The following is a 15,719-nucleotide window of genomic DNA, read 5'->3' as shown; positions in this document are numbered from 1 at the left end:
GATCCAAGGGCACAGAATCCAGGGGAGGCTGACCCAGCTGACCACCTCCTCCATGTCCCTCCACAGAACGACTGAGCCAGAAAGACCAGCTGATCGCCCAGAGCCTCCTGGAGAAGCAGCAGATCTACCTGGAGATGGCAGAGATGAGCGGACTGGAGGACACAGCCCAGTCGCGTGGACTCTTCCGCGGAGGCGATGCCTCGGAGACCCTGCAGGGGGAGCAGATCCTCAAATCGGCCATGAATGAGAGTCAGTCAGCACCCCACCCTGCCGAGTGTGTGGGGAGTGGGTGTGCTCTGGGATCCCAGGCCAGGCCTGAGGCTGTCTCGCCTGACCGAGGTCCCAGTGCCTCTCTGCAGACACACACTTTCTCTTTCTGTTAACACACACTCTCAGGTGCCCCCACCAGCCCTGGGGATCTGAAGTTGACTGGTATTCTGAGATATCCTCAGGAAAACGCACATGCACACTTGGCAGGCCGTTTCAGGGAACCACCCCCCGCCCCCCCGCCGAGCCCAGCAGCTGCCAGCACTAGTAGCCATGGCAGAGGCCGCAGGCCAGTGAGGTGCTCCCTGTCTCCACGCATGCTCTGCCCTTCTGCCAGCCATGGCCAGGCCTGCTGCTCGAGCCCTCAGAGCACAGCAGAGCTCCCAACTGCACCCTCCACTGGCCCAGCATCGTGCCACTCTTTCAACAACAAACAAGACAGGCACAGCCCCGTCCTTGGTAGCTTTCCTGCAAGAAAAGAACAGAAACCAGATGGCATGGGGGTCAGTCTTTCTCCCTCCAGCTGCACCCACACTGTCCTTCCACCCATTTCTCCAGTGGCCATTGTCCTTGGCCCCTGAGAACACTTGCATATTCTGCACCTGGGCCTAGAATGTTCTCTTCACCTCTTCAGCTGGCCAGACTTTTGGTCCTAGAGGGCTATATGTGAAAAGCCCCTCCCGCCAAGAGTTACTCCCAGTGTGGCCCTTATGACACAGCATGGCCATGCTCACATTTGCACTAGGCTGGGTGGAGGCTGGTCACTGCAGCCAGCGCCTGTGTGGGTTAGCAGGAGGGACATGAGAAGCCAGCACAGCCCTCCCATGTGGCCACTCCTGGCCTTGGCCTCTCACTTAGATGGGGATTGGCAGGGCTTGGTCGCAGTACCAGAAGTGAGGGAGTGCAGGAAGCACCAGGAGTGCAGGACATCGGGGCTGGAAGCTGGAATTCCACATCAGACAGTGGGCAGGGTGACCAGCGCCCAGTGAGCTCCCCAGGGTCTCAGCTGCTCCCTGACACCCCCAGCGTGCCTCCACAGTGTGACTCCTTCCTCCTGTCTCCTTCCACAGTCGAGGGTATCCAGAACCTGATCTGCAGGCACCTGGGCTGCAGCAGTGGCCTAGCGGAAGAGGGAGGTGGCTCCACAGGCCTGCCTCGGAGGGCTGAGACCTTCGGAGGCTATGACAGCATGGGCAGCCCTAGCAAGAGTAAGTAGTGTCTCCTGCCTCGCCGCTCACCTTAGGGGGCTCGTTAGCAACAGGTCTGAGTGTCCTCTGAGGTTGCACTGTTTCTCAGAACATTCAGCACCCAGTCCGGCCCAGGCATTTCTGCTGGTCTCTGTGCTACAGAAGCCCTTGCCTTGGCTCACACCTGTCGTCCCAGCAACTCAGGAGGCTAAGGCAGGAGGATTGAATTTCAAGGCCAGCCTGCTGAACTTAGCAAGACTGACCCTGTCTCAGAATAAACAATAAAATAAAAAAGCTGGGAATGTGGCTAAGTGGTAGAGCATCTGCCCATCACTGGCAAGGGCCTGAGTTCAAATCTCAGTACTGGGGTGGGGGAAGCCACCATGGATTTCCTACCTAGGCAGGGCTGAGGGTAGAGGAGGGCTCCAGATCCCATGGGATCCACAGCAGCCTCACAGGCCTGGTGTGGGCTTCCCAGATGGCAGTTTTAAGAAGAAAGTCTGCAGCTGGCGAGGGCCTGTCAGCAGCCCAGACTCGAAGCTTGGAAACGGAGATGTCCCTGGGGGCTGCGAGGAGTCACCGCAGGCGGTACGTGACCTCCGGGGATGTTGTTCACTCCGTACAGAATCATTCCAAGTCATTGTAGTTGTCATCAACTAGTGCGACTAACTTCTGTTGGGGTGGTCTGTTTCTCTGTCATGGTGACTTCCCCAAGTGCTGCCGTTTTATGGCAAATTAAGGTTCTCTGACCCGATTGCCATGCAGCCGGGTAATTTTGTCCTGCAGCCCCCTGGGAAAGGCAGCCAGTGTTCCAGGAGGGAGGCGGGGAGGGGACAGACTCAGGGCATAGCCATGGCTTCATCAGCAGGCCGGAAACCCCATGCAGGAGCCTCAGGCTGACGGCACAGGTATAGTGACACCTACCAGATGTGCCCACGTCTCACCGGCTCTTCCCAATCCTTTGACTCAGAAGGCCCATCACGTGTCTGACCTTGCCAAGGTTTGGGCTCAGAGGCCACAGCCAGCTGCCTCTGGCCAGCTGAGGCTTGGACTTGCCTCCATGCCCAGAGCTGGTGTACAGGCTTCACATGTGGGCCTGCACTCCCATGGACTGGTGATGGCTGCCTCCCACCTCCAAAGCTGCCCTGTACCTTCATTCTGCAGACACCCGGATGGGCATGTCAGGTAGCCAGCAAGACTGCCCCCCACAGTGGCCCAGCCCTGGGTGCTTTCTGTTGCCCATCCAAGGGAATGTCTTGCTGATCTCAGGCAGACTGCGCCTCCTTGAATTAGTCCTAGACACTCTGGGTTTGATGCTATAGTCTTTGCAGGTGGAGATGCCAGGTTCAGAGACTAGCCCCCGGCTGCCCACTTTCCTGGAGTCAGAGGTAGGTGGCATCTGGTCCACCTTGGGGATGGCAGGCAGGCCCCATGTGCTATTGGACAGAACCCAGAATCTGCCTTTCTCTCCACAGCTTGTCCAGCGGATCCAGACTTTATCACAGCTTCTCCTCAGCCTCCAGGTACCAGGGTGTCAGGGAGGGACCAGCCACACTTGCCCTTTCCTAGTTATCTGGGTCTGGGCAAGGACGTGGCTCTCACAGGCCTGGCTCTGACCCTGTCCACAGGCGGTCATCGCCCAGCAGGACAGCTACGTGGAGATGCAGCGGGTAGCCATCCAGGAGCGGGAGAAGCAGTTTCGGCTGCAGTCGACGCGCGGGAACCTGCTGCTGGAGCAGGAGCGGCAGCGCAATTTTGAGAAGCAGCGAGAAGAGCGTGCGGACGTGGAGAAGCTACAGAATCAGCTGCGACAGGAGCAGCAGCGGTGGGAGCGGGAATGCGCGCGCCAACGGCAGGAGTTGGAGCGCGCAGGCGCACGGTTGCAGGCGCGGGAAGGCGAAGCGCAGCAGCTGCGTGATCAGCTGGACCATGAACGTGCAGAGCTGGAGCGACAGCGCCGGGCCTACCAGCAAGACCTGGAACGGCTGCGCGAGGGCATGCGCGCTGTGGAGCGTGAGCGCGAGCGCCTGGAACAGCAGCGGAGGCTCAAGAAGCAGAACACAGTGCCAGGGGCACTACCGCCCGGGGTGCTGGTGGAGGTGAGCCAGAGCCTCGTGAGATTGGACTTTTGGGGTATCAGGTTGGCACATGCATTTGCAGGTGTGAGACCGAATGTCAGAAAACATGAGCATCTGGTTTAAGAGTGAATGTGTGAGCTGGGCGTGCAGCTCGGTGGTAGAGAGCTGGCCATGCTCACGTGAAGCTCTGCGTCCTACCTGTGGTACTCCAGATGAAGGTCATAGTGATGATGTGTGAGCGTGGTGGTACTCCAGATGAAGGTCATAGTGATGATGTGTGAGCGTGGTGGCACTCCTATAGGCCCAACACTGGGGAAGCCAAGGCAAAAGACTCAGTTGAGCCCCGGAGGACCGACCCACCTGGGGGACACATGTGAGATAGCTGTAAAAGTGTAGTATCTGCACACTGCAGCAGAAAACACAGTGAATGTCGATGTCTTCTTTTTTTCAAGAAGTGGTTTGTATAAACAGCATAAATGTGAATGCGACTTTCATGTGTGAGAGAGCATATGTGTGGCTGAGTGTGAACGTGAGTGTGCTCAGCTTCAGGTTGAGCCCAAGCTCTGCATGCAGAACAGACATCCCAGGGGCCATCTGGACCAGGTGCAGGGATCAGCCCTCTCAGCCCCGTCTCCCCATCGCCTGGCTCTCCCTGTTCCCCCAGAGCCTCCCCGCCCCACAGGGCCTCAGCCTGGCAGGCCCCTTGTGCACATCAGGTAGAGCTGCCCCGTGGGAGAACTCCCTGCAGATTCAGCAGCCCTGGGACATATTTTCTGTCACTCTTTCAGGCCCAGCCGCCAAGCCACCCTCCTAGTTTCAACGGAGAAGGGCAAGAGGGACCCCTGGCCTTGGCTAAAACATCTGGGACGCGGGCGAACCTGCTGCTATCCGGTGCTGGGCCCGAGTATGTGGAGCGCCCTGAGGTGGCCCGCCGGGACAGTGCCCCAGCTGAGAGCCGGCCAACCAAGAGTGACGTGCCCATCCAGCTGCTGAGCACCACCAACCAGATTCAGAGGCAGGCGGCAGTGCAGCAGCAGATCCCCACCAAGCTGGCCGCCTCCACCAAGGGCAGCAAGGACAAAGGCAGCAAAAGCAGGGGCTCCCAGCGCTCGGAGAGCTCAGGTGAGCCTAGCCCCGGCTCCAAAGCCTGGGCCTGCAAGAAGTGGGCTGTCTCCAGTGCCCCTTCCCCCTGGACCCAGAGGTCCAGCCATGGGCAACTTGTAAGACTATAGGGGCTCAATGGGACCAAAAGCAGGATACTAGTGCCACCTAGAGAGGGTGCCAGAGGAAAACCAGAAGGTTGCAGCTGTGACATGCCAGGGCCTCCCCTCCAAATGGAGGCCTTTTTCTCAAGCAGAACTGAAATGGCAGGCCAGGCCCCATGTGCTTTCCCACAACAGGCCTCAAACAGTAGGATGGAGGACAGGGGAGCTTCCGAGGGTCACAGGCCAGAAGTCAACCTGCTCACTTAGGACCATGTTGCTAGAGCACAAGACAAGTGCCAAGGGCTCTACCCAGTGTCCTGGGTTAACAGAGGGGGACGCTGCAGCCCAGAGAGGCACAGTCCCTTACCCTCGGGCACCTGCAATGAGTACCACCCAAGAGTAAGCCGAGGAGCTCCTCCAGTGCCTGCCCACTGGGAAGTATTCCCCAGGTCACAACTAGGGATGTTCTGAGACATTCTTAAGGAACAGAGCCTGTGTCCTGAGACCTCTGGGGCATGAGGGTCACTGGAAAGGGATACTTCCCCAAAAGCAGTGCCTTCCCTTTGTCCAGAGGTTGGCTGACTCTGAGGGTCGGCCCTGGGCACTGTCAGGTGGGGAAGGTCCGGCAGTCCTCCCAGTCCTGAGGTGGCCTGCCGCAGGGCCCAAGCTCCTTCCCTCTTGCAGCTTCATTCGACCTCAAGCAGCAGCTGCTTCTCAACAAGTTGATGGGCAAGGACGAGACCACCTCTCGGAATCGCCGGTCACTGAGCCCCATCCTGCTCAGCAGCCACGGCTCCACACCCGCCACAGGTGAGCCCAGCACCCCAGCAGTGGGGCAGTCTGCAGCACCTGGTGACATCTGACACCCCGGTTCCCTCTCTCTTCCAGACTCCTACGTCCCAGCCCCGAGTCCAGCCCCGACCGACATCCCTCCCGAGGCCTTCTTCATCAAGGCTGGGGGCACATCCTTCCCGCCTGTGCCCCCGGCTCCCTCCCCACTACAGGCCACCAGGGAGGAAGCCAGCAAGGAAGATGTCATCTTCTTCTGAGGGGCTGTGGCTCCAGGGGCAGGCCCTCTCTGGCCTGTCTACCCTGAGTCTCTGGGGACCCCATGGGGTAACTGCCTGCCCAGCTATTGTCCTCTCCTGCCCAGGCACACCCCTGATGTCCATCTGGCCTGGGTCAGCCTGTTGGTGCTTCGGGTCTCATGGCTCTGTCTGTAGGATTAGTGGTAATGCCTGGGTAATTTCATAAACCTCTTTTTTTATTCATACATAAAAGAAAGTTTTTAATGGAAAGTTGAACCAACTAAAGCAAGGAATTGTTTTAAGCCGTAGCATCCCTTTGGGTAGGAGAAAGGTCAATGCCCAGTTGTTTGCCCAGGCAGTGAGGAGTGCCAGGGGGCCCAAGGAGCTGGAAGACAGGCCAGGCCTGGGTCTGAGGAGCCGCTGGCCAGGCCAGGCCCCACAGGTACCAGGAAGCACTGGAGTGAGTCAAGTCGTGAGGGCACCAGGAGGGGCCATGGCATCCATGTGTGTCTGCGAGTCAGGCAGAATCCCCCTCCAAAGCAGCCCCTTCCACACCAAGAACCTCTGTCGGCAGGGCAGGACAGGGCCCACCCAGGAGTAGCGAGGACCAGAGGGAAGGGGCGGCCATGGCACTTCAGGCATGTTTTGTGGTTTGGAAGCTCGTCCTGAAGGGGCCGACCAGGCATGGCTCCTTTAATTTGGCAGAGGTTTCCCAGCTGCTGCTCTGCTTCTCGAGGGCATCTGCCGTCCCCACCACTCAGCCCGTCCAGGGCACCAAGCCTCGGGCTCAGCCAGGGCTGGCACAGGCACCCCAGCAGAGGTCCTCAGTCTCCTGAGAAATGGGCAGATTTTCCTGGGGCTGCTAGGAAGAAGCCCCTGGGCTGTGTCTGGCCAGAACGGGAGGGAATGCCTGGAGAGGCTGCCAGCAGGTGCACAGGGGGCCATCTTGGGGCGCCTCACTTGCACTGGCCTGTTGCGGCCTGGAGTCGGCTTCCCCTAGAGGACTTTGGGCAGGGCTTTGGGGGTGGCCCACATGGTCAGATCCACATTCCAGCTTCAGCCAAAGCAGAGCCTGGCTGCCCAGGGCAGGAGGGGCACGTTGCCAGCCTTGCCCCACAGCCCAGGCTTCCCCACGTTGGAAGTGTTGACAGCAGGGCCAGGTCCTGGGCTGGTCATTCTTGTTCCCAGAAAGGGGCACTTGGGCCCAAGCCAAGGCCAAATCATTCTCCTGAACCCAGTGTCCTGGGGAGCCCCAGTGGGGAACTCAGCCCTTCTCCTGCTATGTCAGCAGAGTCACCCCCTATGATGCCCAACATAGTAAGCTGGGGGACATATCCACCACTGAGGGACAGGTGGGCACAGAGGAGGGGAAACTGTTAGGAGCTGTGCAGCCTGCCATCAGCTCCCTGAAGCCAAGGTGCTGCTTAGTGTCCCAGGCTCAGGAGGGGACTGGGCAGGTGCAGGCACTGACCAGGAGCCAGGGCCCAGCCAATGGCTAGCAGGGTTCTGAAAGCAACAGTTGTAGTGAGTGGTGTGGTGTCCCAACCTCTTCTCCCGGCTTCTGGCCTCTGAGAACCTTGACTTTTCCCACCCTGGTCCTTTTCCAACAGCAGTGCTGTCCTGTTTCCCGAGTGTCCCCCGACCCACCACATCTCATCTGTGCCATGTTTATAATCAGTGTTTTGTATTTTTGTACTGAGACGTATTGGAGCACTTTAGAAAGGCTAAATTCCTGCTCTATCTCGAAGAGAACATTCCTGGACCCCTGCACTGGGTGGCCTCCCAGCCCGTCTGTCTGGACCACCCACCCAGACATGAGGACTCCTTGAACTTAGACAAGTGCAAGGAATTTCTGCCCAACCACACAGCGGGCCATCAGCAGGAAGCGGGGCCTCCCCACCAGGTGGCCAGGGAAGAGGGGGCTGAGTCAGGCTCCACACGCAGTAGGGCAGCATGGCCGGTTCACCCTCTTACCACACCCACGGTCACTCCTGGGTAGAGCCCAATTTTATTTGTAAAGCTGGTGGCTGCGTAGTTCCCCGTTTCTGTGGGTCCATGCTTGTGGTCTTTGGTGATCGTGACCATGACCTTAGCCAACATGACAATTACTTCACAGTGATTATGTTTCCTCACCACCAGGTGTTTGGGAACCACCCTAGAACTTAAGACCAGATTCTAGCAATAAAAGTGTCTAAGATGATCTCTGACTAAGTGGCTGTTCTCGGGAGTTTGGGGGGCTATCTCTAGTCCAAGTGTCGGCCTCAGGGACACTGGGAAGTAGGGGAGAGGCAGGCAGGAGGTGGTAGCCATCTGCACAACTGCTGTGGGGCTAAGTCCAGGCATAGGGATGCTAGCCCCTTGGGGGACTTTGAGCTGGCTCACTCCCTGGTGTGTACCCTGCTAAGTGCCCCCAACTGTAGCTGTCCCCCAAGATCTGCCTGACAAGCCCCTTCCCCTGAGGCACCCCTAGGCCTTCCTCAGCAGAAGTGCACAGGCTCCTGAGAGGTCGAGTCCTCCACCATGGGGTGTGCACGGATGTTCCAAAGGAAGGCCGTGTTCGGGGTCCACAGAGGGGCCAAACCCTGAAGTTGAGAGCTACTGAGCCACAACAGACCAGCCTCCGAGACAGACGGTGGATTAGTGGTCACAAGCCCAGGGGGAAGGAGGGCAGCGGGCGATGGCTAAGGGTGCAAGGTTCCTTTTCAAGGAGTCAAAACATTCTCGGCTGGTTGTGGGGGTGACTGCGCAATTGAATCCACTAACCACCGCTGGCCCGTGCACCCGGAGCAGGAGAGGGGCAGGCAGGGGGAGTGTACTGCTGTCAACTTCAGAGAGCTGGGTGGCTCAGTGGCAGGACGTGGGCTCAGCACAAGGTTCTGGGTCTTGTCCTCAACACAAACAGAAAAAACTAAAAAAAACCATGAAGAGCCACTGGACCCCTCAGAAGTGGGAAGGGGGCCCCCTTTTTTGGGAGCACCTACTTGCTCTGTGCCTGCATCCCATATGGTCAGTGTCCCAGGCCTTCTGGTCCAGCTTGTATGCCTAAGCCTGGCTTTCCTGCTGTGGTTTCCCGTGGCCAGGCGCCACACGGAGGCCCTTACAGGTCTGAGCTGTTTGAGGCTACGGACAGGTTACTGGGTATTGCCAAGACCCCACCCCTCATCTCCCTAGTGCCCCTGTGCTGAGGGCCAGGGTAGACACGCACCCACCCATATGGATGGAGACTGACTGGACCTGGCCTACATGTGGGTCCTGATGAGGAGGCCCACAGATGAACAGGGCAGGGCACCTGGCCTGGGGACATGGAAGGGGGAGAGTCCGTGCCACATGAGGCTCAAGGGAACACACACTGCCCCAGGGTCTTCCCAGGGGTGTGCAGACTCAAAACATCCTTCTTTGCCTTCAGACTAGAGAACGAACGCGTCCCAGCCCACCACATTTCCATGGTGTGACACCAGTTCTCATGGCCTGGCCTCGGGTCAGAGCCCATGAAATGCACATAATGGCCCAAATGGACCTCAGTGGCCGTGGGTGCGTCACACGTGATATGAGTTAAGTGTAAGACCAGAGCCACAGTGAGCAGGAGGAGGGTGTGGCATGGGCGTGGCCTGGCAGGAAGCAGCATCCCTGTCCCAAAATCTGAGGCTGCAGGGAAGGGCGCTCAGGGCTAAGGCTGCCCAGGGTGAGTGGGCAGCACCTACTCAGAGACGGAGAGAAGCTGTGGGACCAAGAGCATCCTGGAAGGTGGGCTGAGGAAGTGAGGTTCCAACTGGGCTGTGTCTGCTGGTGAGAGAGCCAGTGGGTGTGGGCCTGGGACGGCGAGGGGCCAGGGCCATCAGTGTAATCATCTCACACTTGAACTGAGCACCAACACCAGAATGTTTAATTGATTCTCCTTCCAGCTTTCCCAAGGTCCCACTTGAAGCATGGCATGTGTCTCTCCTGCTTGTCTTCATTTGCATATAGGACCCGGCCAGCAGACAGAAGGCTCTGCAGAGGCCCACACAGGGCCTTTCCAAGCTCTGCCTTGGCTTGGGAGTCCTGGGGTCTTCCCCATTTGGCCCTCAGAGAAGAGCTTTTCCCACCAAGGCCCTGGCTGGGATTGGAAGTTCCCCATACCAGCCCCTCTTCCCTCCCTACCTATGCACCTGCGCCAGGGCTGCTCAATCACAGACGCATCCCCTGGCTGGTGGTTGCTCTGTGGGAAGGGGCCCTCCGTCGGGTCCAGCTGCATCCACCTGCTCCTCACACCACGTCAGGGGCTGGCAGTCTCGGGCTGGCCACTAGCCTGGGCCGCCTGGTAGATGCTGAGCAGGGAGGAGATGGTGCCCATGAGGCCCACCAGCCACTGGGGGAAGCGGCCGGCCCACAGGACACCTGGTGGCAGCCAGTGCACAGCGTTGGCCAAGTCAGCCAGGTTGCTGAGGAGCGTCAGCACCTCCGAATGCATCCGCACCTCGATGGCCCTCTGCTTGCTCTGGGGCAGCCGACTGTGGGAGCAAAGCAGCCACTCACAGCCCGCCCAACCCCTCGCCCCAGGAAGGCCCCAGACTGGAAAGAGGACGGAGCCTGCCTGTGAGAGGGAATGGCTGGCGGTGAGGCCATCCTGACCTTCCCATAGGGTCTGCACCCCAACTCCCCCATAGGGAGCCCCCAGCCTCAGACCCATACTCCAGACTCCCTGTAAGACAGGTGGGGAGGCTGTAGGGGGTTATAGGGTTTTAGGAAGATACGACAGTGACAGTGGCTACTGTCCTCAAAATCTTGCCTCGAGATCATCCTCCCAGCCAGGGGCACAGCCCTGAGCACCCAGCCCTGGGTCCTTGCTCTAGCAGCCCCAATTTCCCCATCTATAAAAAGTTCTACTTCCCACCCAGAGGCCAAGGTAAGGCCCTGTGGCCTGCACACACATGGGCCAGGGAGGTGATAGCTGATCACCAGCAGCCCAGAGGGGCACCTTCCCGGCAAGGCCCAGACTTACCTGGTGAGGTTGGCCATAGGGTTCCTCAGCCTCTGCCTCAGCCTCAGCACCATCCACAGGGACCTGTAACATCAGAGACAAGAGGGAGACCCGCTGGAGCAGCAGGTACCCTGGTGGGGCAGGACCTGGCTCCCCGAGGCCACCTGGGTTGGGGGGCCTCTGCCACCTGTTACTACAGCCACAGGTTCCTTCAGACTCTGCTGAGCTCTGGGACAAGCGCTCTTCCCTTTCCCTGCCACCAAGGGTTCTGTGCCTGCAAGGCAGAGCTCTGCCCCTGGCAGTGCCTCAGAAGCTCCCAGGACAGGTCACATAGCCCCACGCTGCCCAGGCCACACCATGGACCTGCCCAGAGATGAAAGGCCATAAGCCAAGTCCCCCTCTGACCTACAGCCTCTGCCACATCCAGAGCCTGGCCCAGGAGTCTCTGAGCACATAGGGAGAGACAGGCAGGCTGCATCCACAGACAGCGACCTCAAGGGGACCTCTGAGATCAAGGGGTAGCCACTGCCACCAAACAGAACATGAGGAGACAGAGTGCCGGCAGCATGAAGACTAGAGACTGGAAGGAGCTGCTCAAGCCTAGGCAACAGGGGCCTACTTTGGGGGGGAGGGTCTTTCTGGTTTCCAGACTGTGGACAACTAGCACCTTGTCAGGGCATTGTTAAGGATGTGCCTCATCCTGGGACAAGTGACACAGATGCACACACTGTCCCCAGAACAAAGAAGGTTCAGCCTCCCTTCAAGAGGTTAAGGATGGCTCCTCCTCACTCCAGGGATCTGGGGCTTCTCGGCCATCATTAACATGGGGACTGGAGGACCCTGCTCCTCAATGTCTTCTCTAGGCCAGGGGGTTTTGAACAAACTGTCTCAGCAAATTTGCAGAGGAACACATTTAGGAGGAACCCATTACTGTGAGGTTCTAGAAACCGTCAGCTTTCAGAGTACAAAGGCAGTCAGGAAACGGCTGGCTTGTTCCTTTGGGGATTCTGCTGACAAAGCAAGCAGAAGTCAGCGTCCAGGGAGAGGTCACCCTGCCATCCGCTTCTCTAGTTCCTTCTCCTTCCTGGGTCTGGTTAGCAAAATCACAGCCCCTTGCCCAAGAGGTCCCCAGAACATGTGAATGTGTGGCTGCAGGAAGGATGAAGTACCCTAAGACGGGGGTCATCCCAGATATCCAAGGGGCCCAGCTTCACCACAGGCTCCTCATAAAAGGGAGGCAGGAGGGTCAGGGTCAGGGTCAGAGAGATCCTGGAAGATGCTGCTGCTGGCCCTGGAGATGGAGGAGGGGCCACAAGCCAAGGGCTGCAGGTGCCTCTAGAAGCTGGGAAAGGTGGGTCCAGCCTGCCGATGCCTTGACTTTAGCTCAGTGAGTCCTGTGTCGGATGCCAGCTGAAACATGACCTTCTAACTGTAGGACTGTGACATGATCAATCTCTGTTTAAAGCTTCCAAGTCTGTGTCATTTACTACAGCAATTATTAGAAATAAACATGGCAGGGTGGCCAAGAAAGAGAAAAACTCCAAGAGCTGGGGACCTGACCCAGTGCCACCGCAGCCCTGCTGAGGAGACTCCACCAGGGACCTCAGGGCTCCCTCTGGCTGATGTCACTCACCTGGCAACCCCCAGAAGCAGGGAGAAACCCCAGAGGGCAGTGCTCAGGGTCCACCATCTGGCAGAGTCCATGCGGAGGACCTTGGCGTCGGCAGCCCAGGCCACGTGCTCGCATGGATAGTAGAGCTGGTCAGCTATGTTGCCCAGGACAGACAGCCAGCGGACAAAGACGTCCTTCTCCTGCAGCGCCAGGGAGACGAAGGGCCCGCAGTCAGACACACACACTGCCCACTTCAGGGCTGTGGCCGCGGCACCATTTCTCCCCAACACAGTCCCAGGATCATGCCCAGGCCCAGCAGGCTGTCCATGGCCAGCTGCTGCAGATGAGGACGGCCGGGTCCCACAGGGTGGTTTCTGCTCCGAGCAGCAGGTCTCAACTCAGCTGGGCAATGGAATCCCCAGGGGGTTTAAAAAGCCCATGCCCCCACGCCAGCCCTGAGGATCCTGCCTCCATGGCAGGCGATGCCAGCTCTGGAATGTTGTCCGTAGATCTAAACTTTAAGTTCCTCGGGGATTCCCACATACAGCCAAGTGGGGACACCTGCACCAGCCTGCCTTCCTGAAGGCTTCCAGTTCCTGCACAGGGGCTCAGCTGAGGCTCTCTGATGCAGGACCCTGGGTGGGGGCCAGGGCAGGCCACATGCAGGGACCAGGGGGGAGAGGGTGGTACAGTGGGACATGAACACCAGCTGCCACACCCCAGTATCAGCTGCATGCCAGGCCAGCACAACAGTGCAAGGCTTGTGTCAACCTCCCCAAACCCAGGAGCTCAGCACCTCACATCACAGACTGCAGATGGAAGCCCCTTGCTCCTCCTCAAGCAAGGAATGGCCTCTTGGCAGATGAAACAGAGCCCCCAGGAGCTCTCGGTCTGCCCCATGCTGGGCCACCTGCCCCACGTGTTTGTTCTTTGCGTTTTTGTTCTGTTTGCAGTGCAGCGTTTGAACCCAGAGCCTTGTGCGCTGAGCTCCACCCCCAGCACCTCTGCCCCCAAGTCCAGAGTAACTACCTGTATGTACCCAGCCAAGCAGAGCTCAGTGCAGAAGCAACAGATGCACAAAGCATACCAGGTGGCCATAAAGAAAGCAGGAGATCTGTTTGGAGGGATCAGAATTGGCCTCCCAGCTGCACTGTTTGGTGGAAACGGTAAGTGGTAGAACAGATTAAACGGTCCAACTAGCAACAACACTCTTGCGACTGCGTAGGTACAGGAAATCTCACCGAGGAGACGAGGAGCTGACCACAGCTCCTCTGAGGAGGAACTCTGGGGTCCCAGAGATCAGGGTGGATTATATACTCATGGGTCACACAAACAAGCAAGCTTTGTTTTTAAATCAAGGGCTGGGGATGTAGCTCAGTGGAAGAGCTCTTGCTAGCAAGTCTGAGGCCCTGGGTTCCAACCCCAGTTCTGCAAAAAATTAAAAATAATAAAATCCAAATTAAAATGAGAACATCTGATCATCTCAAAATAGAAAGTAAAATTTAAAAGACAATAAACTGTACAACAGGGAGCCCTTTGGGACAAGCCCATAAAACACCAGCTGAACCCAAGGCCACAGGCTTCCCAAGGGTGGGGACCCCGGACCCCTCCCTACAGCCCCTGCAGTTACCTCTGACCCCAGGCCGTACTGCTTGGTGTAGACAAACATGGCCAGGTCGTCAAAGAGTCTCAAGACGGTCCTGCAGTGGCTGAGCTGGGCCGACACCACCAGCAGGCGTGTGCCCACTTCGAACCTGGCAGGACACTGTTCAACCAGGACCCCGCCAACCAGCTGGCAGCAGTACCCCAGCGTTCGGATCTGTGGGAAACCAGAAGCGATCAACATGGCCCTGCTCCTGAGTTGCACTGGACCAACCCGCCGGGCCCCCGGCCCTGCAGGACTGAAGGTACAAAAGTCAAAACCAACAAGCATCCAACAAAAGCTCAGTCCGAAAGCAAGACAAATGGAAAACCACCAGACAATGGTCCAAAAGGAGAGTCTAACAAGAGTCCTGGCTCATGTCACTGAGGGGCACAGCCTTTGGGGACAGTGGTAATGGGGCCAAAGAAAATTACTTCCCACCTCCTTGGTCCTCCTTTCCTAGCAGGCCAGAGGAGGGTGAGGTTGGAATGTACATTTGCATCTCCCTGGCTGGGCAAAGCCCTTAGCTGGGCCACAAGCTGGGAGCAAGTGACCTGTCTCAACCCAGTGAACAAGACAGTAATTTATTTGAATTACTTTAGTGACAAAGGGCCCACTCAATAAGTGATTTGGAGATCACAAAAGAGATCAGGTTCACCACCTGAATGTCTTATTTCATCTGCTTCTCAGAAATTGCTAGTTCCTGTTGTTTTACATATTATTTTACCTGTAATTCCTTTTGAGCCCAGGTGTAGTGGCAAAACACTGCCATTTAAGTGTCCAACTTAGGAGGTATTAAAACCTGACCATTCACCCATAGGGGACTTGGTTGGAACCTATCTGCCTCGCCACCCTGTTCAACCTAAATGCTACCTAGGAGGGACTGGCCAAGACAAGCTAAGAGTCCAACCTAAGGGACTTGGATGGAAAAACCTTAAAGCTCAATTAGAGGAGATTTAGTTGGAACCTAAAAATCCAAACATAGGGAAAGTCCTGAATCATTCTAAATGCTGATGAGATCATTCACAGCAACCTAAGAAGCAACTACAATGACCTAGTCAGATACTCATATCCAAATGTAGGAATGTGCTTGGTTAGTAAATGTCCAGTCAGGATGGGTTGGCAGGGACAATCTAAATGATCAAACTACAGGGGACTTGGATGAAACCCACAATGGCTAGGTTACAGTAGGGGCCTGGCCATTGTGGGCTCCCTGGTACCAAGTTGGCTGAAACAACCTAAATGCTCAACTTGAGGGGATGTGGTCAGAACCTAAATGTCCAGCCACGGGGGAAGCCCTGCAACATCCTAAATCCCCAGAAGAAAAACTGTTCAGGACAACCCAGGAACTAACTTCAGTGGCCTGATCAGATCCCAAGGGTTCACAGAGGGAACTGAGGCAGTAGTCTGGCAGGAACAACCTGTATGTCCACCATTAGGGGGCGTGGTTTGGGCAGGGCCTTTGCAGTGAATGATCCTGAGCGACCCTGTCCCCTCTCTGGCCTCAGTTGCCCCATCTCTGAACTTCGACGGAACTCGTGGCCTCCGGCCCCGCTCGGCCCCAGCCTCACCAGGCGGTCGCGGCCCCTGTAAGACTCCAGCGCCGACGCCAGACCGTTCAGCGCCGCCATGGCAACTCCGCCGTGACGTCAGCGCGACGTCAGTGCGCCGCGCCAGGGGGCGGGGCTAGACCGCGTCCCAGGAGCTTCCAAGCGGCCCGCTAGCACTCTGCGCAGGCGC

At 57.7% G+C, this 15,719-nt stretch overlaps 2 protein-coding genes across 8 annotated transcripts in view; one reads left to right on the top strand and one right to left on the bottom strand.

Annotated features, from left to right (window-relative positions):
- Positions 1 to 7,947, top strand: part of Arhgef18 (Rho/Rac guanine nucleotide exchange factor 18) — a 50,534-nt gene extending 42,587 nt beyond the window's left edge. For 2 of the 3 annotated variants that reach the window (XM_076849950.2, XM_076849930.2), the window contains 9 exons: positions 67 to 249; positions 1,338 to 1,475; positions 1,933 to 2,042; positions 2,786 to 2,842; positions 2,930 to 2,977; positions 3,083 to 3,553; positions 4,321 to 4,654; positions 5,422 to 5,547; positions 5,626 to 7,947. In XM_076849950.2, the coding sequence (XP_076706065.2) occupies positions 67 to 249; positions 1,338 to 1,475; positions 1,933 to 2,042; positions 2,786 to 2,842; positions 2,930 to 2,977; positions 3,083 to 3,553; positions 4,321 to 4,654; positions 5,422 to 5,547; positions 5,626 to 5,786 (1,628 nt within the window). In that variant the 3' untranslated portion in view covers positions 5,787 to 7,947. The remainder of the gene's footprint in view (positions 1 to 66; positions 250 to 1,337; positions 1,476 to 1,932; positions 2,043 to 2,785; positions 2,843 to 2,929; positions 2,978 to 3,082; positions 3,554 to 4,320; positions 4,655 to 5,421; positions 5,548 to 5,625) is intronic. The other variant, XM_076849940.2, reaches the window with a different exon arrangement.
- Positions 7,948 to 9,631: 1,684 nt separating this feature from the next.
- On the bottom strand, positions 9,632 to 15,635 carry Pex11g (peroxisomal biogenesis factor 11 gamma). Of its 5 annotated transcripts, none has more exons than XM_076850289.2 (5): positions 15,551 to 15,635; positions 13,968 to 14,156; positions 12,359 to 12,537; positions 10,747 to 10,809; positions 9,632 to 10,255 (listed from the first exon to the last, which is right to left on the bottom strand). In XM_076850289.2, exons 1-5 carry the CDS (start codon positions 15,608 to 15,610, stop codon positions 10,021 to 10,023), a joined length of 726 nt encoding a protein of 241 aa, XP_076706404.2. In that variant the 5' UTR covers positions 15,611 to 15,635; the 3' UTR covers positions 9,632 to 10,020. The 5 variants fall into 5 exon arrangements, with proteins under 5 accessions (XP_076706404.2, XP_076706431.2, XP_076706395.2 ...); XM_076850316.2 differs by having other exon boundaries at positions 9,632 to 10,072; XM_076850280.2 differs by having other exon boundaries at positions 15,401 to 15,621.
- Positions 15,636 to 15,719: the final 84 nt, after the last annotated feature.

The sequence above is a fragment of the Callospermophilus lateralis genome, chromosome 1 (genome assembly GCF_048772815.1).
Source record: "Callospermophilus lateralis isolate mCalLat2 chromosome 1, mCalLat2.hap1, whole genome shotgun sequence".
NCBI classification, from domain to species: domain Eukaryota; kingdom Metazoa; phylum Chordata; class Mammalia; order Rodentia; family Sciuridae; genus Callospermophilus; species Callospermophilus lateralis.
This window is presented reverse-complemented; position numbering and strand designations above follow the sequence as displayed.

What these genes read in the sequence shown, in the direction of transcription:
- Pex11g (XM_076850280.2), bottom strand. Translation starts at nt 15,610, where the DNA reads ATGGCGGCGCTGAACGGTCTGGCGTCGGCGCTGGAGTCTTACAGGGGC. An exon ending in CTGCTTCTGGGGGTTGCCAG is followed by an intron (nt 10,810 to 12,358) that starts GTGAGTGACATC and finishes CTGATGTTACAG; the next exon opens with GTCCCTGTGGATGGTGCTGA. An exon ending in CCTATGGCCAACCTCACCAG is followed by an intron (nt 10,256 to 10,746) that starts GTAAGTCTGGGC and finishes TTGCTCCCACAG; the next exon opens with TCGGCTGCCCCAGAGCAAGC.